The sequence below is a fragment of the Papilio xuthus genome, unplaced genomic scaffold (genome assembly GCF_000836235.2).
Source record: "Papilio xuthus unplaced genomic scaffold, Pxut_1.1 DF827777.1, whole genome shotgun sequence".
Classification (NCBI taxonomy): domain Eukaryota; kingdom Metazoa; phylum Arthropoda; class Insecta; order Lepidoptera; family Papilionidae; genus Papilio; species Papilio xuthus.
Window position 1 is genome coordinate 3,304,725 of NW_013530872.1, and position 23,686 is coordinate 3,328,410.

At 33.5% G+C, this 23,686-nt stretch overlaps 1 protein-coding gene across 3 annotated transcripts in view; it reads right to left on the bottom strand.

The window, feature by feature from the left end:
- LOC106115759 (uncharacterized) overlaps positions 1-23,686 on the bottom strand; it is a 61,026-nt gene that overhangs the window by 923 nt on the left and 36,417 nt on the right. For all 3 annotated transcript variants that reach the window (XM_013309264.1, XM_013309265.1, XM_013309266.1), the window contains 4 exons: positions 3,143-3,264; positions 844-1,038; positions 443-697; positions 145-308 (listed from right to left, as the gene is read on the bottom strand). In XM_013309264.1, the coding sequence (XP_013164718.1) occupies positions 145-308; positions 443-697; positions 844-1,038; positions 3,143-3,264 (736 nt within the window). The remainder of the gene's footprint in view (positions 1-144; positions 309-442; positions 698-843; positions 1,039-3,142; positions 3,265-23,686) is intronic.

Sequence of the window (23,686 nt, forward strand, 5' to 3'; positions counted from 1 at the left end):
CTCTTGTTTGGAATATATCAAGTTGTAATTCACGAATCTGTTGTCCAACAAGACAGCGACAAGTCTCTCACAAGGGCCGAGAAGTTTAAATACCTATTGACTTTGGCCAAAGTGGGCATTGTCGTAATTTACTTGCGATAGTACCTTTTACAGAAGACATCGGCGAGTCCGTTGGGTTTAGTGGCGACGAGGTTCTTGGCCTCCTTGACGAGAACGTGCAGCGTGCCCTTGCCGCGTCCGTCACACTCGAACTTCAGTCCGATGATTAGGTCGCCGCGGCTGCCTTGCTGCTCCTCAAATTGTTCCGTCTGTAAATACATACAAATAGGATTCTTTAATATGAACATCGTAGTCAGTTCTTTACGATTTACATCGTAGAAGTATTCAAGTGTGAAGTCAGGTTAAGGATGCATTACATGGGTTGTATGTTGTGTGTACTGACCCGTTCATGCAACTTGTACCACGTGGGCGCGGGGTCGTCGAAGACGACGTCGGCCAGTGGCAGAGTGACCTCGCCGAGGAAGTCGTTGCGGCCGAAGATGTCGGCGTGCCACACGCTCAGCCACAGTGTCCGCGCGGACAGCGCGGCCAGCGGCTGCACGAAGCTCAGAGTCTCTTCGAACACGGGGCTCAGTGTGTTCTTCTTCACCTTCGTCTTGCGCTTGCCGGTCTTTGACTTGTCTGGCAACAAGTATACCTGCGAAACATAACAATATTATTTACTAGAGATTGGAAAGGTTAGTGCGTGACTTGGATACCTTCATGAGTTATGACCGCGCTATTTAAAATAGTATATGAATGTGGTTGAGTTCTCGTTTATTAGTTAAAATCATTGCATATTACCTTGACGTAAGGATCAGAACGGTTGCGCTTGGTGTCGACGGGCGCGAGGTCTCGCGCGCGACGTACGCCCACCTCGAGCGCACCCAGCCGGTAGTTGTAGAGCAGCGAGAATTGCACCTCCCCGCGCACAGCCACACCGCCGCGCGCGCCTTCACCAGCACCCGAATACACAGACGCCATGGACTCCGACCGCGCCTAAACACATACATAAATACAATTATGGAACGACACAGAAAAACACAAACTTATGTACAAAAGAAATATTAATCAAAGAAAAATAATTTAGACATATTGTGTTATAAAGAAAAGTAAGACATAATTTTATTTTTATTGCTGAATAGTCCATGGTTAGCATAGACATTTGTCTAATTCTTAAAATATTTGGTTATCTGTGGAAGTATTACAAATATTATAATTCGTACCGTAAATAGCGATTAACGGTGTAGTAATTTCATATCTGTTGTAAACACAATAGATTCGTAAACAATGAACTTCCTTGTTACAAACGCAGAACACAGAAACATTAACTTTTTAAAACTAATATAACAAAGGGCACAACAAGTTACGACCACATTTTATCCCGCTCTCTCGTCCATGACTGGATACTGGGTAACGCGTTAATGAAACCTAAGTCCTGCGTTTGTTCGCATTATCTCCCGACATACGATACGTCACCGCAATGCCAGACGGTGCACCATACACACAACAGTGTTTGTTCTCATTACCTTAAATTGAAAGTCACGTAAACGATTTAAAAGTAGTTTTATGTGACACGTGAACGGGGTTTAGAAAATATTCTTTTCCTTTTAACTGTTGTGTTTCATTTTTATTAAGAAAAAAGCGAACAATTCAATGGTTGAAAGGAACAGTGGTTATGTTGTTTATATGCAACGAGGATAAAAATAGTTTTTTTTTCTGATAATTATTTTTAAATTCAATGGAAATCAATATTTAAGGTACTTTTCTCTGTTGTAACGAATGATTCATAATATGTGTAGAACATAAAATTAACATATTCACCAACATTTTTGTATATAAATGTCCCATAAATAAAATAAGAAGAGATCCCAAGTTCTTTTAGGTACCTTTTCGTAAAAAAACGAGTTGTTTTAATGGAATTTTGTGATTTTGAAATAGATAAATTTGTAGTTATATCAACCCAAGGTTTTTATATATTTTATTTCAGTTATAAACAGTTTTGCTTATTCTTCTTACTGTAAATCTATCAAAACGTTTAAGTGCTGTGGTTGTTATTATAGCTTTATTTCTTATGTACAATTAGGTTCAATTAACAAGGTTTTATTGCCAATTACAGGTCAACCTCGGCGCTACAGAATACTCTAGTTTTAAATTCGAGTGACCGCATATGGTATTGCACAATGTACATCGTCTCTGCCCACACTGTAGCTATAAAAGGGATTAATGTTACATTTCGGATAAAGTCCGGCGTTATCGGCCTACGTTAAACCTTCTCATTATGTTAATTATTCTTGTTTGGTTTATTTTAGCTTTTTATAGCGATTGTAGTAAGCCTCCAAATTACTCGACAATCTTCGATCTCTGGTAAATTATTATCAAAGATTTTTTGGTTATATAAAAGATCTTACGAACCCTATGTTTTTCTTTAAACAGCCCAATTCGTTATACCGATTTTAACGTGCAGTTTTTGTGTTAGTAATGTTAATAAAGTTATTGACAAAAAGTGTCGTGTGCGTCAGTTAAAATTGAGTGCAAGCGTTTTGCAAAATCTGGTTCGCAGGCGTTTCGCAAGCTGGCGCTCGTAACAGCACAATGGCCGCCGCGTGGCCCCTGAGACAATACCCGCTCGGTTACACTACAACGCTTTTAAATACTAATCTTTGAATAAACCGTTTTACTATCAACATTTTTTATTCTATAATGCATTTGCTTCTACAAAGTAGACATTAAAAGATCAATTCAGGAGTTTTTGTGTGTTCGAATCTCATTTTCCTCTTTAGTGTGTCGTATTATAATATAAATTTGGTTTTAGTCAATAAATAGACAAGGTTTTACCTGTAAACAAATAAATCTTTCTCACGAAATTAGGCAAGGTTCAAATAGATTCCAAGAATTAGCCTTAACAGCTTAATAAATAGTTTCATTTTTATGTTGAAAACAATAGTCTGTAGTCTAGTCTTTTTTAAATAGAATGGAATACATTCAACTGATCATCTTCGTTGTTGAACCCTAATTGATACGACTAATCGAATCGTGCGAAAAGAATTGCATCTTATGAGATGTAACTGTCACATGAGTCGTAATGTCAAAAAATTGTTACCTGTAGACCACTCCTGTTGATCGGGAAGCGGTCAGTGTCGTGAGGTAGTGGCGAGCTGGACCGGCGAGGTAGCGTCGCCGTACCTGAAGATAGCGTCGCATTATCTGATAGGTACACCTCATCTGTAGACAAGAAAACATGGTTTATTGAATGGTGTGCAAATTCATTGTAAAACATGGATATATCTGGCTGTGTATAGCCAGAAATATCTGGTAAAAAAATATCGTCATATAAATTTCGAGGTAAACAAATTGTATGAACATCGCTAAAATTACATTTATAAACCCAACAACAGTTGACTTATTCGTTTCAAAATAAGATTTAGTTCAAAAAAAGAGAGATGAAGGAGGATGATAGTAAATGAAGATTCTGGCTCTCATCAGATGAAACAGGATTACATCTGTTTGATCACGTAAAAATTGTTGTAATTTTAGTCAAAATTTTTAGACCAAATCGGAGCTTAATATAACATTATTTGTGAAATGAACAAAATCATGTTTTACCACTTTAAACTTTGAATAGATTCCTAAAAATAACACAGGACTAAAATTGTTTATTCATCTTAAAATAAGCATATTGAATAAAATATGCTGTAGGAGACTCTGATAATATCTTGAATAATTTCAAATCATCTTAGTGACTAAAGTCAACATTCAAGGTGACCTAATCAAATATATATGTGTTTTACATAACTAACAAAAATATTATATTTTCTAACACTATAAAAATAAATGAAGCTGTTATATAATGCATGATAACACAAAATAAAATTTATAGAATTTGATAAAGTGCTATCATAACTTAACATCGTACGCAATAGATTTTACTAGAGGTAACAAATAAAATATTAGTAAATTAATTAAGCACTACAAAGAACGTAGTCCAGTGCTATATAGTTTAGCATTGAATAATTTGCAAATTAATATGTTACTAAAAATAATTTAAATTGGGTGCGAGTGTGCATAAAAACACAGAGAAAGGTTTTGGCAGTGTGCCGTTTAAAGGACAACAAGCTTTTAATTATTGAGAATATTGTGTTGAGAAATAGAGGATCGGTGCGTGCGCAGTAAAGTCGCAAGGCACGGGTACCCTCGTTCTGCAACTCAAGCCACTCGTCCGTTTTGACTTGGCGACATCTTTTCCCCCTAGTTAGTGAGTTGTCGAACCACTCCATTGACTTCAGGAATGTATCCCGACACGACAGAACGTCACGAATGAAGGACATTTTCTCACCAGATCTCAATGTGCTCCTACGGCTCGATGCTTCTATTTCTTTTATTTGATCACATGTATTAACACTTTTCACTTCACTATCATTTCCAAAACTTTCCTTAGATTCGTTGGTCAAGAGTACCGTGGTAGATTTTACTGATTCGTTGTCTACTACTTTAGTCAGATTGGAATTAAATGAATCATTATCTTGTTTTGTTAAAGAAGTGCACGATGATCCATCGTCTAGAGGTCTGCTTAGTATTATCGTCGGTGCCGATTGTTGAGTCGTCCTATACTGATTGCTCAATGTGTAACTCTTCCGTATCGGTGCTACTAACGAAGAATTTGGATCTCCTATAGGAGAATCGTCTTCTGGCACAGTTCGACAACAACAACACAACTTTTTAAAACACGCACTCATCATTGAAGTAAATTTATTCTTTTCGCGAGACTCGGATTCAATATCGTAAACATTTACTGGTTCGTATTGGTAGCGAACAATCACTGATTTATATTTTGGTTTACTATTTTCGGATGATAAAGAATCAGATTCAGTTTTGTGGCTAATTAGAGTAGCCATTTTAAATACGCTAGCTTGTACACAACGCAACTGAATTGGAACAAATTGAGTGAGTTTATGTAAATCAAATACAAAATCCACATTTTATCGCGTCCTGTCCACTGCGCTTGTTTCCTGTTGTGACTCGTATAGCGATACAAGAACGACTATACCGAACAACGGAACGTGCCATGAGGCCAAAGTTAATAATGTTAGCGAGCAATTATTACAGTCTATTACGAGACTACTGAGTGTACATTACTCCGGTGATATCACCTTTAATTTGATAACGTGGATATAAATAAAAATACAATTTAAAAATTACCTTGTTTAAGAGGGTACAGTGATTTTGGAGGAGTAGATAAAGTACTCCACCGCTTTGGTTGCAACCCGGTGCCTGCATTATTAATGTCTGCATTTAGCGACCTTGACGTTGTTGTAGTTTTTAAAATCCGTTTTTCGACAATCCTATTTAAAACAGGTAAAGATGACTTAAAGGTTTGGCGTCTCAATGTGTTATCAGGAGTGTCCGCTTTGCCGGAATCTTTTTTATTTTCAATTTTGTCTTCAAGTTCTTTATTGATGGCATCCATTTCTTGAATATCTTGTGCTGTCGCTGAAGAACCTGCATATCCTGATTCAGAGCCATTAGAACTTGTGTTATCTGTCTTTTCTGAATACACAACAGCGCCTTCCTTATTTTCTGGGTATAATAATTTTTGCGCAAAAAGCAATGACTCGTTCTTATGTTTTCCAAAACCAGATTCACGTTTTTTAGTTAATGGAGATGCACTTTTTAACGGCAAAGTTTCTCTAGAAACCTGTCCTTTGGTCGGTGGTATATTAACCTCAGGTTGAAGTTTGCTTATTCTCGACAAAACTGAGCTTTCTTTTCTGGTGGTAACTGGTGAAGGTTGTTTTATTGGTATTCTTGACACTGGATAAGTCATCTTCTCTGCAACACTTCTTTCCAGAGTTTTGATTGGTGTAATATTAGGAACAGCAACTTTATCATTATTTTCTTCTTCGTTTTTGTCGGAAATTGATAAAACTGCACATTTTGAGATCATTTCATCGATATCTTTATCAACTGAGTCAAGAACCTTACCACCAATTTCAGACGACACTTTGTTTTCACTTTTTGGTGTAGACGTTTTAATTTGTTCATAAAGAGTGTCACTAAATTTATCAATATCTTCATTGGATAAAGATTCGTCTTGATCTGAATCATAATCATGAAATGATATATTTGTTTTGCGTTCCGCATTGAACCTTTCTGTCATTTCGACGTTTTTTACCTGTTCATTATCGGTGGAGCGTGACACTGTCTCTTTGGCCAACAAAACTCGTCCCGTTGGTGATTCTACTTGAGGTCCAATAGTGTCAGTTTTATTTTCTGACTGTTTGGATTTCGATTTCGTCAAATCTGCATATTTAGCAATTGTTTCATCAATTTCTTTATCAATGGAGTAGTGTTCATTTAGTATCTTTTTAAGTGACAAGGAGCCTATTGATTTAGACATTTCGGAAGGTGATGAAACTTTATCTTCGGGTTTCTTAGCGTCAGTTATTGACGGAGATTTTTTTGGCGTAGTTTTATCCAGTGAATAACGTTCCCTTAATCTTTGTTTCAGCGACAAAGTTTTTTCCTTTAATGATTCATTAGACGTGGCCTTTTTAGGAGTTATTTCTGAACTCGTTGATGGGGTACTCTCTAATTTACTGCGGCTTTCTGTTGTAGATGGTTTCACTATTTTTTTCCCGATTGATAATAATTCACTTCGCTTTTGTTCAGGAGTCTTCGAGGATCGCGTTTCACATAAACGTGATGTGTTTTTGGAAACATCAGTAATATCACCTTTACTTATCTTTTTATCTTGGCTAACGATGTTTAGAGATTTATTTTCAGCGTAATCAGACCCAGGTAATGGTCGAGTGCTCTTTCTTTGAGAAATTGGTTCAACAATTTTAGAAATAGGGTCGGAAAATTTTAATTTAGAATCAATATTATCTCTGGAAAGTGATTTGCTGCTTCCGTCTAAATCTACCGTATGACTAGAAGATAGCATTGATACATCGCTTTTAGTACCTATTGTGTCATCTAACTTTGCTGGATTAATGCTCGGTTTAGGATATAATTTCCGTCGGGGTCTAAAATCTGGCGTAGTACTACTTGAAGACGAACTATCTGATCTAGTTAATTTTACTATCGTAATATTAATATCTGTTTCAGTTGCCTTATCAACTTTTCTCCGTATACCCGGAATTAATTTGTCTGTTACTTTTGGAGACGTTTGCGACGTAGATGATACTAATTTTCTCGTCAAATGCTGACCATTAACTGCTTCTAAATCTGAGTTTTTTTGTAAGTATTGAGAAACTTCAACATTTTGACAAATTCTCTCATCTAACTTTTTTCCAACAATATAATGTTCACTCACTTTTTGTTTTAGAGACACCGCTTTTGGTTTTGATAATTCAGACGCTAAAAAAGAGTAAAGTTTAAATTTCTCTCTTTGTTCTTCTCTTATTTTTGTTAAGGGTATAGGTTCAATGTCGACATCGTCTTCTGTTGAAAAACAATTCCAACACGTCACTTCTTCTACTTTTTTATGTGATGTCCTTCTATTTTTAACTGCACTGACCACTTCTTTATCACTCATCGTTAATGTTTAAAATAATAATATTTCCACAACACGATAAGAACACGTATAGTTGTCGGGTGAGCGCGCGACTAAACCACTTTAAGCTTCGACCAATGTTTTTAAGGTGAATATCGTCGAGCAAGATATATATGAATAATTTAATATAAACGACATTTATATTCAATATACAAATGTTCTAGATGTAAAGAACGATTACGCAACTTGTATAAACCACTATCACGAATATGTCTAACTAATTATTAATGAAATTATTACGCAATTTATAAATATTTGACCTTTGACAAATAAAGTAATTACAACTTAATAGTAAACCTGTTGTGTTTACCATAACTGTAATTTACTGCGTACAAACGGAACATAATAAAATAACATACGCGTAAAAAGAAGAGGACTTGCCGGCTAAACAGACATTACCGTTAAAATTACAATTAATTTAGTTAAAAGGTCATTCGCATTTTTGTAATAGAATTGTCATGTTTTTGTTTTTATTATTTAAAAAAAAGAACCCGTATAGAGCCAAAATTACGGAAGCTTTAGGACATTGAGTTGTTACCTTTTTCTTTTTTTACACGGTTATCAATACGTTATATTCAAGGGCGGCCTGTCGATTGCACAAGTTTTGGAAAGGTCTAAATTTTATAATGGTTGTCTATATGTTGCCGGAACCTTGTACAGGTTACCTACCGGAAGGCGTACCTATACGTGTGTCTTACTTTGTTTTTAGCCGACTTCAAAAAGGAGGAGGTTATCAATTCGTCTGTATGTTCTTTTTTTATGTGTATTACCGCGTAAATCCGACCCTGGTGCTCCGATTTAAATATTTAACTGAATTCACACTCTTTAAAGCTTTATGTAAGGGTTTAAATGCAAAACGTGTACAAAACTGCATTCCGATTCCATTTGTAAACCTTTATTATCGCAAACAATTAAAGTTTCTAACTGTAAGTCACATAACAATGAAATAATTTAAATTGAACATTATAAGGTAACTGTCGAAGAAATTAACTGGATAGTTTTAAGTAAAGTGCTCACTTTGTGTGCTGACTTGTCGCTGGTTTTTTAATATTCAAAGGAAACCGGTTCTTCGAATGATGTTGCAAAAATCACCGTATTATCACATTTATTTATACCTTTATTTATTATATTACATTTACATTTTGTTTATCTTCCAAACCTTTTACATTGGTACAATGTTATGTAAAAATATATTTATATATGTATTTACTTTTAGTATTAACTGGACTCTACGTAACTTTTTTGCTCATTTCATTTCGTTGAAACCTTGATTACAAATCGAATTTTATATATTTAACTTTTGCAATTTTCACATTAATTTTTTTTTCTTAATTTTATTATTTAAATCATATTTTTTTTCTCATATTGATATGAACATTAAATATTTTTACTACTTTTCTTCCATGTGAACTTGACATTTATAATTAGACAAATATTGTTGTTTTTATACTTATTTCTATATCCAAATGTAAATTTTATTCATAAAGAATATGCAAATATATTATTTTATTAGTCGATTAGGTCGATGTGAAGATTATTTAATATTTAATAATGCACCCGTTAATTCGGATTTACAGGTAGTCTTGTATTAATCTAAAAGAAAATGTTAAATAAAATATGTAAATTTGTCCAAAGACAAGATAAACAAGTTTAATTATTCTCATCATTGCCTTTGATTTTTATTAATAAAATATTATATTACTTGATCACTTTAAGTTCCCAATATCTTAGCTGTCGACAGCAAATCCCTCCGCGGCGAATTAAAAAAAACATAATTATTAGCCTATGTTGTACATCCCTGCCCATCGAGATCCGTTCAGCTGTTCTGGAGATACCTTCAGACAAACATCCCTCTCTCTATCTAAGCATTCGCATTTATAATATTATGGTAAGATGTATTATATTTCAATGTGAATATTTTATTCTATTTCAATATAAATCTTATATAAACAGATAAACGTCAAATTCCAAACATGGCGGCTATTACGCTATTTTTTTTAATAAAAATTGTAAGGTAAAGCGAAATGGTAATGTAGAATATGAATAGCTAACGTTATCATTATTACGTAAAGTAATGCCGGAAATAGTTGCATTTTTTAAACGGCTGCAAACTGCGGTCCGTGTATGGTAAGAATTAAATGATGGCCGGACGCTGACCGCTATCTTTTAATACTGCTTAAGTTAATGTATGGCGGCCTTATACACGAAAGTTGTGTATACCATGTGTCTTCACACTAGATAGCATATGATTGTTTGCAATATTGTGGCGTAGTTCTCGCAGTCTTAGTTCTCGCTAATGTGATACTCAATCAATCAGAGCTGCGGCCGTGGCCTCAAATCGCAATCGACCCATAACCAACACTCACTGCAACATCGACACTACACTAAGTAAACTAACTTACGTAATCAAGTTGTATAAACACTTACATTTTGGTAATATTCTGTTTACGTTTTGAAATGTCATTTAAATCTGACTTCTTACTAATCTTACTTCTAAAATGGAAAAGTTTAGATGCATGGATAAATGGATGTTTGTTTGAAGGTATCTCCGGAACGGCTAAACGGATTTTGATTGGAAGAACACATAGGCTACCTATTATGTTTTTTTTTTCGAATTCCGCGCGGACGAAGTCGCGGGCGACAGCTAGTGTATTATAAATAACAAATACATATTTGAAGTTTATTTATTTGATTTTTTTATCAACCAAAAGGTGGTAAAGTTTTTAACTATCTATAAATATCGATAACAATCAGATGAACTGGACAGGAAGAAAGTAAAGTTCTCATTTGGATAGAAATAATTATTAAAAAGTAATTAAATCACTTTAGGTAAGGCTTATTTATTTTTATACTAAGTTATATTTGACGAATGGAAAGTTTTCGAAACAAAAAGATCGCATGTCTTAATTAATCATGCACGTCGGTCATTGAAGTGAAGTTATGAATATTGCGATCAATGCATTGCCAGTACCCGAAGGTCGTTGTCCTAAACTTATCGTCCAAGTTAATTGCAAACCGTATAGATTTGTTCATCTAATCGTATCTCTTTCCTGCATTACTACATTACAAAAACACAACTCCTTAATGAACTTACGATATTTATAATATTAGTTCATTTTTAGCAGAAGTAACAAAGTAGCAGAGGATCGTCTAAAATTATTAGATCCAATGCTCATAGAAATCCGCAATGCCAGAGGAACCGCAGATGCATTACCGGCCCTGATTATACCGAAACTGATTGTCCTTCAAAACATATAATTTACTAGCGGTCGCCTGTGACTCCGTCCGCACGGTATTAAAAAACATAACTAGCCCATGTATTCCTCCAGACTATGGTATATACGTATGCCAAATTTCATCGAGATTCGTTCAGCCGTCCTGGAGATACCATCATACAAACAAACAAACATCCATCCATCCATCTAAACATTCGCATTAATAATATTAATAAGATGGATTTATGTTCATTCATAATGGATATTTTAATAAAATAAAACCAGCTTTATTTAATAAATTTTTAAAATTCAAATTAATTTAAGCTGTGAACAACGAAAGTCTTTGACTTATTGTATTTTGCCAGTGATAAGACATTAACACATGGCCCTTTACAATGGTTAATATTTACTTCATTATTAATAGCCAAACTCAATAACCGATCCTATCATTACTATTACCAATAAATATGATAAAAAAGGATCGATCACCCGATAGATCGATAGAGGTTTTTAGATTGCTATTAATGTTAGATGTTATAATCCACATGTTTTTAAATAAATACATTGTATTAATAATGATTATCTTATTTAATAATAATCTGTATTATTAAATGCTTATAACAGGACGCATATTGGTATAAAGGTTAAATATTATTATGTTTTATTTAATCATGAAAACATCCTTGAGAAAGTTATGTATCAATGTCTATTAATAGGTGGGAAACGTTTGCTATAACAATAATTGTCTAAGCTGACATTTCTTGTAGGCTAAACAATAATAAAAAGGTTGGGAAAGGCAGTAAAAACTTTTTGTGTTATAGTTCTTATTTAAAAGCTTTGCTTAGACATAAAACTGTTCTGAAATGTTTATGATTACGCCGCAGTTGTTTGATTACAACAAATAAATAAATTCTGCTAAAAATAATAACTTACTAGTCGATAAAACCTAACTAAAGCCTGTCACACATCTTACGTTTCAAATGCACAGTTTTAATTTTGAAATTTTAATTAGACCGCCAGTCCAACTGTACAGTTTATTCGTTCGTCTACAGATTTGCGTTTTAACTGACAGTCCGCCCGTTCAGTTAACACTGTATGTGAGTTTCAGTTAAAACTGAAGGTACCTAAACTTAAAAACGTGTTGGAGCATAATGCACAAGTATCTTAAATTCGCTACTACTACCGCCATCTAGCGACAAATCGAAGAATCATCCAACATTTGACGTCAGATGTAAGTAAAGGTTATTTCACACTCAACAAAATTTTTAAGCATAAATAATAAAAATCGAATGTTCCAATATTAATTAATACAGTCCTAACTTTTTTGGTATAAACTTTCATGATACATTTATAAACAAGGTGATTTAGTAAAAAAAAATTATAATAATATCATTTTTAGTACCTACCTCATAAGTTTACTGATTTTAAATCGAATACTTAATAATATTGGGCGTGTAAAATCCGGTTTGATTACTACCAGTCATGCATAATAAAACGAATTGTCATTATAGAAGTTCGAGATAAATTTTATATGATATTTTAAAATATACAAAACTGTAATAGCCTTGACACTCTACGAGCGTAGCCAGAGGCGCTGCTATTGTCTGTCGGTGTGTTTGTAATCAGGAAACTCGAATGACAACACATTTCGTAACGTTTAGTATTGAATGTACGGGACTTACTGCGTGAAATTGTTTAAAAATATTTGTATGTGTTAATACTTTTGCTCTTTTTATTACAAGCTATAAAATAAAAACTCACTTTATATACTGCTTTACAATATGAAAAGTGAGATAAGTTTTATAAGCATTGCTTATGTGTTAAATATATATTACCTATATCCATACAAAGAACCTTAGAAAGAACGATTAAACAATTTATATAAGAATGAAAGAATGTTGCAATTTTGCGCAATAGTTCTCTTATTCTTCAAAATTCGTAAATCAATCCAAACGATGCGAAAACAGTGACAACTCTTATGGCATCTTTTAAGAAAGGTATAGTTCTATTCAATCATATTGGCGGCTCAAGGTCATCGTGGTGTACATTGGCCTCCACCAAGATATTTGAAAACTTCTGCAAATATTTCCGTTCAATTGAAATATCCACAAGTGATGAATTCCGTTTAATAGACAAACGAAAGTATTTATCAAAGCAGACGAAGTTGTTGAAAACAGGTAGCTTACTAGTAAAGAGGTGTCACGTGACAGATGCGGTTCAGTCAGTGGTAATGATCGCAGGTACGCTCGGCTGACAGCAGGGGAAAGAGGTCGCGGTGCGGCGCGCGGGGTGAGGGGGTCGCTGACACTACGTGACTGTTGCAAAACTACGATACACACCGTTGTAAAGTATTGTTTTGACTGAGTTTGCTGGTTTACTTCATTTTGTATGCTTTAAAACAAAACCGTCGAATTAGACACGACATCTACGAAGACTGTGATTGGGTCCCATCGTCCTTCGATACGTTCGGACAGCTTTCATTTAAATCTCAAGCTATACATAAATTTTTACGTATTCTTTAGTTTATTTAAAAGACATATAAAGCTAATTTGCCCTTATTTTGTGCTCAGTAGATCAATAGGTACAATTTTCTTTAAGCCAATAACACGGCTCAAGCTAATCTTGTAAGCATATGAGATTAGCCATGGTTTATATTCTATTTCAATAATATACGATACAAAAACATTGAATGACAGAGATAATGACCTAGATAACTTTTGTTTATTAGGAATTAAGTAGGAAATAGAATCGTACAATGTACAAACACTATTTTATAATTAGTTGATCTAACAATTACTGGCATTAAGACTAACGTAATAAAAACAATTCAGTGATTTGATTATTGGAGTAATTTCCGAACAATATAAAATAGGTAAATAATTATTAAAAATCATGAACTAATTTCTTTAGTTCATTTTTAGATAAATAAAATCTTCACTCTTTAATATCACTAAACAGATGTTTAGTTAAGACAGTTCAAAGACCTATTACACAACGAATAGAAGTTAATGGTTAGAAGAATGCGGCATTTACCATATTTAATGTATTGTTTGTGTAATAAAGAAAGGTTAATGTTAAGACTAATCATAATACATGATATAGCTGACGTCGCGGGAGAAAGTCGTCATCTCGGAGAGCTGTTTGCCGTTTTCCCATGATGGCGAGAAAGTAGATGCACTAACCTTTTTGCGTCTATATTTCTCACTTTTAATTTGACTTTTATGTTTTCATAGTTAAAAATAGTATTTTTATAGTTTTGAATTCTATGGTATAAAGCTTGAATCCTATTAGCCTATTAGGTTCGCGCTTTCAACCTTTCAACCAAAAGTACAATAAAGCGATTTTTATTCACATAACATATATGAATTTAACCTTTTTTAAATTATGTAACGATTTCATTTTTAATTTAGAGAATTTTCGTATTGAAGCCTATTCTCGAACATTCTACAAAGTTTAAAACAATATTAGTATTGAGGGACATAGACAGTGCATGCTTACGAAAGTAGGATGTTTCGTGTTCAGTTGTTTACTTTTAGATAAAGTGCTAAACAAACCTGGAAGATGCGCGTACTGACAACATATTGCAACAGACTACAGCAGAACTCTACTTAGAAATTACACAACTTTGTTCTCAGCTTTGATATTCTTTCTGAGAATCGTTTTTAACTATTGTTTATATCTTCTAAATTACGTATATTAATTTCATATGTGTTTCTTTGAAAATTAAAAACGCAAATATCAAAGATTTTATAGTGCTATATAATCAGGTGCTTAAACCACGTGATAGAACATTTCACAATGTTAAATATTGTAAGAAAAGATGAATCATAAGAGATGTCCTAAACCCTTGAGAGCGATAGACAACTGTTTAGTTGATATAAAGAAAAAAAAATTGATATAAAAAAAACATATTACAAAAGTGTATGGGATTATTTGTATTGCGTTAACTGCTTCAAATGTTAATAAACGTGTGAATAAAAAACCCTTCTCTTTAACAAGTTTAAAGAACCGATGCGAAGGTAACTTATTGTCTAGTAATGAACTCATCTTGGGTTGCGTCATTCGGACAAAAGCTGAGCGGCCTCGGGGCAATACGAGATTCTAGCCACAAGCTTTATCTAGATAACTCGTTTTGATCTATGATCAAAGATCACAATATCATTGATAAAAAAAAAACAAAACAAAAAGAAGTACAAATCATAACTAGAACTGTCGTAATAGGATAAACATTCTTTCTCCTGTATTTGACAGAAAATATTTGTATACATAGCTTCGCTAGACGGAACAAGGAAATATACTGTCAATTGGATTTCAAAGAAGTGTCGAGTAAATCGTGATAATACTGTTAAATGTACTTGGAAGCGAGCAAAAGGCAACTAAACGAGTAAGCCAATTATAGAGCACGGAACTCACGTGAGTAAATAAGCAACAGTAGCAAATAAGCCATATGATTTAAGGCCAGAAATACTGACTACAAATTTAATTGCTAATACCTTTTGTGGTCCAAAAGCGAATAATTACAATAAGATTAAATCTAGTAAGTCAAATACATTTCCAGTTGAATTAAACAGGACTTAGAATTAAGACCACATGTTCATTACCACTTACACGACGTCTTTATGCTATAAAAGGTCGGTAATCAATCGGATTAAGAGACCATACCGTTACGTATGCAGACTTTAAGCCATAAAGCGTATATTATTTAAATTGTTTCGCACTCCAGCGAGTCAGGCGGGTTACTACACCGTATTGTACTACTATAGCAATGCAGTTAGGGTTGCCATCTCGCCAAACCTAGTAGCCGGACAGACCAGCCAGTTAGGACATCCTACATTATTGATGATTTTCGCCAGCCCCCGGTCACTCTCCGGGTCCAGACAAAGCCGGACAACCTTAACGCCGTATATTTTGACCAACCACGCAATCAAAAAGCCTATCAATGTCCGGCTTTATCCGGACGCCTGGCAACGCTAAACGCAGTCATGACGAAGTCGTTGCAGCCTAGTCACAGCGCAGTGAACAGGTCATAGGAATGTCAGCCCTGCGATACTTACGAACCTTTCTACTTCAACAGTTGTCTTGAGCCGTTGACATTTCGCTGATTATGAAATTAGCAACGCCAGAGTACTTCGCTTTATAACTCGAAGTATTAGATTAAATATAGAAATATTTCGCATTGTTCAATTTATATTTCAGTATTATCTAAGAGAATATCCAAACTGCATCTTGCAAGTTCTTAGAGTATGGTATCGAATATAAATTGGCAAAAGCTATGCGTCAGTGGTCAGAAATGTTATACAGCATGGTTTAAAGATGATTGAAAAAAATGTTACGGTCATTCATTTAACATTTAGCTATACGAAGCAAAATTATTACAACATTTAGAATGTAATTGTAATTCAGAATCTTATATGACATTATCAGCTTATGACTTGTGGCATTAAATACGTGTAATTGTCTGTAAGTAGGTACAATGTAACACAGTTGCTAACATGTGGCGGACGGTAATGCGTTGATGCAGCGTCATAGGTTAATTAAAAACGATTATGACCTTAACACGTTAGCTGCCAGAATGATTTTTCGAAAAACGAAAAAATATATTTTTTTAATTTTGTCCAAAACCATTTGAAAACACCTAAAAATATAGTAATACCTTATTTACATTGCTCATATACTTATTATTATTACTTAATTACTTATCTTCGGGACCTTGCCTAAAGGGACTCCTTTTATTAACATATTTTAGTTAATTATTCGTTTTTTTTTTTTTAATTTTATTTTATATCATAGGTTTAAGAGCTTATTATTTACATATGAATGGAAGTATGGTTTGTCGGATACATAGTCCGACACGGCCTGATTGAAACATTAGCTTGTCGGACATATAGTCCCACATGGCAGCTAACGTGTTAAACAATAAATGTCAATCACACAATGACAATTATGTGCAACGTGAACAATATACTTTGTGAAAATTTAATTGAAAAATTAAATATTGTCGATAAATAAAGATTTATACCGATATGCCAGATATTAAGAACTTTCTACATCAGTCTTTCCCAAAGTGGGCGATAACGCCCCCTTGCCGGCGCAGCAGGTCTCAAGTTGCGGGTCATAGTAAAAGTTTCGTTTAGAATTCTCTGTTAATATACATATATAGGTCACAATAATTATTTAATTTAATTTGAAGTTTTAGTGGTTTTTAAATATGTGAAAATATGGGGGCGCTAAAAAAATTTTTATTCTCAAAGTGGACAGTAGACAAAAAGAGTTTGGGAACCACTGTAGTATATTGTCAGAAATTCAGACATGTTGGTTATTCGTATATAACATATAGAATTGCCATTAAGTACATTTATGTGGTATTTATATCATTTATCTTAATTCATTTACGGACTAATAAAGCTTAGTTTGTAAGATCTTTTTAATTTTAATATGTGGACGAGTGTAAGAAAATCTATGTCTGTATTTCTACTGTCCAAAGGCACAGTATATCGCAAGACATAAGTGAAAACAATGTAATACATCGATAAAGTAATCATCGGCAATACAATTGGTCACATGTGGTCGATAAAAACTGTAATGAACAATGACTTCCGAGTTTCACTTCTCAAAGGGAAGTGATGCCTTTTATTTTATACTTCTGCACAAATAAGAAATAACATTTCATTATCTTGCTTCCGAACAAAGAGGTTAATTGTAAGAAACATCGATTAAAGCATACGTAACAACTGGTTAAAGATACGGATGTAATTGTAACCAACAGAAATTCCTTTCTCGCAATCTTTACGTAAATAAAAATCAATAATAATTCACATTTATTATGTAGTAGTACAAAAACTATGGGTTTCCAGCACTAACCTTGGAAATGACAGCTTTTGCTTCGTTGCGACTTAAAAGTGCAATGTTATTGACAGTAAATTCTACCTCTATTATTAGTTTAAATATTTACTACTGCCACAAACTGCTGCCGTCAACGCCAAAATGGCGGAAATCAAATAGGCACAAAATGCCATGACTTATAGCCTGTCCATGCGTTGAGATAAGTGGTTTCTAGTGTCGTAACATCTTTTATGAAATGTTATCAAATATCTAACCACAAACAGATTGACTTGACACAACTTTTATTTATGTATCCGCAGTTTTTAAAGGAATACTAAGACATTGTTTATTTTATACGACAGAGGTAAACATAATCGTTTAAGCATGAAATTAGGCAATGGAGGTCAAATTCTGATTCGTTTATAAGGTTGCATACACAAGGTAAAATAAACCTTACTATGTTGTTTTAGTTTAAATCAGTAATGTCTTGAAGCATTGTTTTAGGTTAAAAGTTAGTAGATTCGTAAGTTTATCTACAATTTGATTATTTAAATAGTATGTTTACTTTTTAATTTTCGAAAGTAGATAAATTCCGTATTCCAAATATTCAGATTTATAACGAAAAAATTTGCATTTCAAATTTTTTTTTAAAGGTATTTCGAAAAATGTCATTAACATTTTAAATATTGCAACATTGATACCGTTATCGGAAACTGGCAACGTCGCATTCACAACTTTGTATAATATAGGCTATAAGAGCGGCAACACTGCGATGATTTAATTAAATTTTACATACAATGTCTGAGAGTAACATTTTCTTATAGCACGATAAAAAGCGAATAAATCGTCAAACTCCGATATGTCGAATTACAAGATTTGTGACTTCAAAAGATAATTAAGCTATAATTTTTACTAATGACACACAAGTACGAACAACTGTTATGCCATATGAATATTTGAGACGGTTAATTTTTTGCATTTTTATCTGCAATACTATAAAGGCAACTCTAAGGGTCTAGTTAAGTAGCATTAAGACTACTGGAGTGCGGTTGTTTTTGTCCCAAATTAGCTTATGGTATTATCATGGTCTAGCAACTGCATCGCATATAAATCGCAAAGAAAGTCCGTCAATCTACTATGATATGCCGGATATCTGAAGTAGGGCCCAGACCACACCCAATTGATCGACTGTAGTGAATTCCATCAGATAATTTACTTGTTATAATATATTTTAAAACTTTCCCCAATTGGAAATCATGCCAATGACAAAATCTAGTTATTTGTGTTAATTTATGATGAATTTTCATTTGATTTTTTAAACGATGAGTGTCCCTTAGTGCGTATTTAGTAAGAGAAAGCTATACTCAGAGAATAAATATTATTCTACTGAGTTTAATTTGATCCGAATAGTTTGGATATAAACCTATAATTGACATATGTTTTGTTTTAAAGCATTAAGGTTATATTCAATGTCACAATCCCTATATAGCAAGGCCACCTATTAGAATTCAGTTAGGTTAATTAAAAAATTAGATGCGCAACGAATACTGATAGTTAATTATTTTGTTGTACCAAAATAAGTGGCATGACTTTATTTGAATGTGTTTTGGTTTGATAACCTGGATATTAAGAATGGGAACATTTCTATTTGATTTACTTTCATAATACAGTTTTGTTACTATCAGTACGAGGATATGTGTTATTTCAAAAATATTTCCCGCTAAAAAATTATTAGTTAATAATATTGATACTATCTGTCGCGCGTGACTCCGTCCGTGCGGAATAAAAAAAACTTATTCGTAGCTTATGTGTTCTTTCAGACTATATTCTACGATCAAACAAATATCCAGCCATCTATCCATATATTGGCATTTGTAATATTAGTAAGAAGTAAGATATGTTTTTAAAAATTTTAACAATAAACATGGTATTCTATAGCAAGCTTGGAAGTATCCGGGTAGTCACTTTAATGTCGTAACATCGAAATGCGATCAATTGATACCGGTTTTAATGAAATTTTTAATTACAATTCTGACCACGTAGCGGTGAACGAAAAACGTCACATAAAAACTCGCTTTAATTCTTTATTTCGATTGAAAACAATACTACTTTTATAGGAATCTAAAAAGCGATTATTTACTATGGGAATACACAAATGTATTTTTAACATCTATACTAATATTATAAAGCGGAAGAGTTTGTTTCAACGCGCTTATCTCAGGAACTACTGGTCCGATTTGAAAAATTCTTTTTTTTATTGGATAGTCCATTTATAGAGAAAGACTTTAGGCTATATAACATTAATCTGCGACCAATAGTTTTATTTTAATTCCGCGCGAACGGAGTCGCGCGCGACAGCCAGTTTAAAATAAAAGGTAGATCTGCATTCAACACTGATCATTCAAGTGCGAAATTAACTTTAATTAAAACAAACAGTTCCCTTTATACGTGTGCAACATATTGCCCATAACCTGTTGGTAAATTACGTCATATTGTAGACGTAAATGGTTAGTTAAGTTTAAAAACGGTACAAATTATAGCAGGCCAAGTGACCCGTGTGAATATTGCGTTGCATTGATCGCACACATGTTTTTATATTATAACTAGATATGAATCATTGGATTGATTACAATTTAAATCAGCTGGTTTTGAAGATTTTTTTTTATATCACAAGGTGGTAAATGAGCGAGCGGCCACCTGAAATCGCTGAATAGCGAAGTGACCGTTGCCCATAGACATACGCAATTGCATATGCATTGCCTACCTTTAATCGACGGAGGAAAGGATGCACAGAAAGAAAATATTTTCCCTTTCCATGCATCCTCTCATCCGGAAAGTCCACTTCCACTTCCCTTCATTTCTTTATAAGAAAAAGGGTGGTAAGGGTAAAAGAGGACTAAATTACGTCTCCGGGACGCACACTCATCAGACGAAACGCGGAATTGCTTCTACTTCACGCCTGTCTTCTGTGTGGTCGTGTTATTTCACCGGGCGAGCCCGGCCAATTCTTACGATGTTTTAGCGGGCTCTACCACTGTTTAATGTAGTTGAAGCATTTGTATAAATATTAAAAAACAAACTCGATACGTAATGCCTTAAAGCGATGCGCGTAATGTATATTTAGAGCATTGGTTACATCTGATTAATCAAAATATTATAAGAGAACTGGTTTGCACTGATCTTTTGAAAGGTGTTACGTATAATCCGATAAACAGTATCGAACTGTTCCTTTTACCAACGTAACTTCTCTTACGAAACAAAGAATTAACATTCGTCTAGTATATCAAATTATAAATTATTTTAAAAACTTCGCAAATATACTGTAATATTGGACGAAATTATATCGGTAAATTAATTCGAGAAAGTTTATACAATTATCATTCTTATTAAATTCTTAATAAATTGAAGTTAAAGAACTACTTTCTAATCAAAAATTTTGATTATTTACAATCAATGGTTTTTTTTACCTAAATTTGTCGTAAAGCTGTAAGCTTAACCTTAAAATAACTAAAAGGTAGTTTAAACTGATATATAAACACGGCTAAACACTCACGTATATACGTCCGGTGGCGGCACCGACTAGTTTCGAGCCCATCGGGGGCCCTTCATCAGGATGAGTCATGACTTCATCAGATGAGAGTGTTTAGCCGTGTTTATATATCAGTTTAGTATAATGTCTCACGAAAGTTTGAATAATTGAAAGGTAGTTTTTTTAAGGGTAGACGAGTTTACTTTTATAGTATAATATGAGAATAATTTTCACATACATTGTATACCGGATGTACTGAAAAGTTTTGTTAAATGAAAAAAGTGATATACAAATTGAAAATACTATATAATTACAAGCTTTTATCACAGATCTAAACTATGTTATGGTTCTGACATTTTTTTTCTATTTTATCCGAATTTTTAATTAAGTTAAGTACCTTTTGGTTGATTACAAAAAAAATGTGATAAACTGAAATTTATTAAGAAGGCTACGTTTTAGTCTAGAGGTAAATATAAATATAAAAAAATATGTTGTGACAGTATTATTGAATCGATAACCGTTATCAGACGTAAACTTCACGATAAATAAATGATTATAATTTCAAGGTACAATTTATAATTAACAATGAAAATGTTTCTGTTAATTAAGAAATAGGTATTTAACACGAAGTGAGTCATTTTTTACAAATGACAATGACACAAAAAATGTGTTCATATATCATACTTCATGCTAATTAAAACAAAAATCGAATGTTGGATCGATGGATGTTTGTTTTAAGGTATCTCCAGAACGGCTGAACGGAGCTCGATGAAATTTGGCATACATATACATAGTCTAAAAGAACACATACTCATATTTTTTTTCATTCCGCGCGGACGGAGTCTTAGGCGACGTTGATGTTCCATAAAAATGTTTCGAAATGAAAACCAAAGGGTATTAACTCTTTGCTTACCTACAACATTTAGTTAGCCCACCAAAGAGTATCTACTGCGCTAAAATTCGTAAATTCCTTAAGTATAATCTTTACATTGAACATGAAATTAAAGCACATTATTTTATCCAGTGCCAGTAATTAAAAAACTATGAGGTACGGAACCCTAAAAAGAACAATATGTAACAAAATGTACTTTGAAGGCTAAATAATTCCTTAGCACAGAGTATCGTACTATAAAGTCATATGATACCTCCTTGCAATTCACGGATACGTTAATGCGATCACAACAAGGTGAAATTACGAATTGGTTATAAGTGAAAAGAATAAGAAAATATCGATACGTTGTACATTGTAAACACGGCACATTAAGGCCGGTGAGTTTGCGGAGGAATGTAGGCGAGAACAAAGAGATACTCAGTATCGGAAACAGTTAGCCCCACTTTTGTGGCTGGTCAAGTCGATCGCAAGGCGCGCAAAATAAGCTTTTATTAACCAAATTAATGAGCCATGCGCTTCGGAAAGAGAAAACGTCAACAGACAATATGAAACTAAATAATGCACTTTGGGGGTTCTAAATAATATCTTATTAATATTATGAATGTTTAGATGGATGGATGGATGTTTTTTGAAGGTATCTCCGGAACGGCTCAACGGATTTTGATAAAATTTAGCACACATGTAGAACACATAGACTACTTATTAAGTTTGTTTTTAAATCCGCGCGGACAGATTCGCGGCCAACAGCTAGTTATGAACAAATAACACATCAATTATCGCTATTAGCATCAGAGATGTTGATATTAAGAATCTATGTTGTTATAAATATCATTATAAAATCTTTCACCAAAGATATTACACAATAGTTGTATTTGAAAACAAAAGTTTGAAGAAAGAAAAAAAATTCAATTCTTTCAAACGATTGATAACAAACTGACACAATAGAAGAATTCTTCTTAGCTTACAATTAATTTGTTTGAATCATGTATGCTTTTAAATATAACTCATGAGTTGGTTTTGTTTTGGGCATATGTAAGTACACTGCAGTACTGGTCGTGTCCCCGATTTGTCGATACGTCGATCATATTAAGTCGTTTCGTCGTACAAGGCGAATACGACCGAATTCCGAACATATGACGTGTATATTTCGATTCAAGTATCTTTAAAATATTGTCATTGGTACTGTATATAATTGTTTTATGATAAATAAGCTACCTTAACCACAATAAGCAAAGAACAGCATCATAAGTGGAGCAAGGAATTTAACCAGAAACGTCCTTAGGAGCTTGATATACAGAGTTTGAATGATCGGTTCAGTTAACATAACCTCAACTCAAATTTCAAATGTAATGATACGCGAGAGCTGAACAAATTCTTAGCCCTTATATCGAGAGATAAAATTATATTGTTCATACATTTATTGGGCTTACCTACTTTTAAAAAAGTATTAATAATTGCGTTACTGACAAACGAATACTTAAATTTTTTTTTAAAGCAAACAAAACAATCAATTCCTAATTCGGATGTAAAATTATCATTGGTTATTTAGTAGTTGGAAATCCAATTAACCTTGAATTATTGTCTAAAAATTGTCTTAACTGTGTCCACTCCGCTACTACAAGGTCTTGATAGTT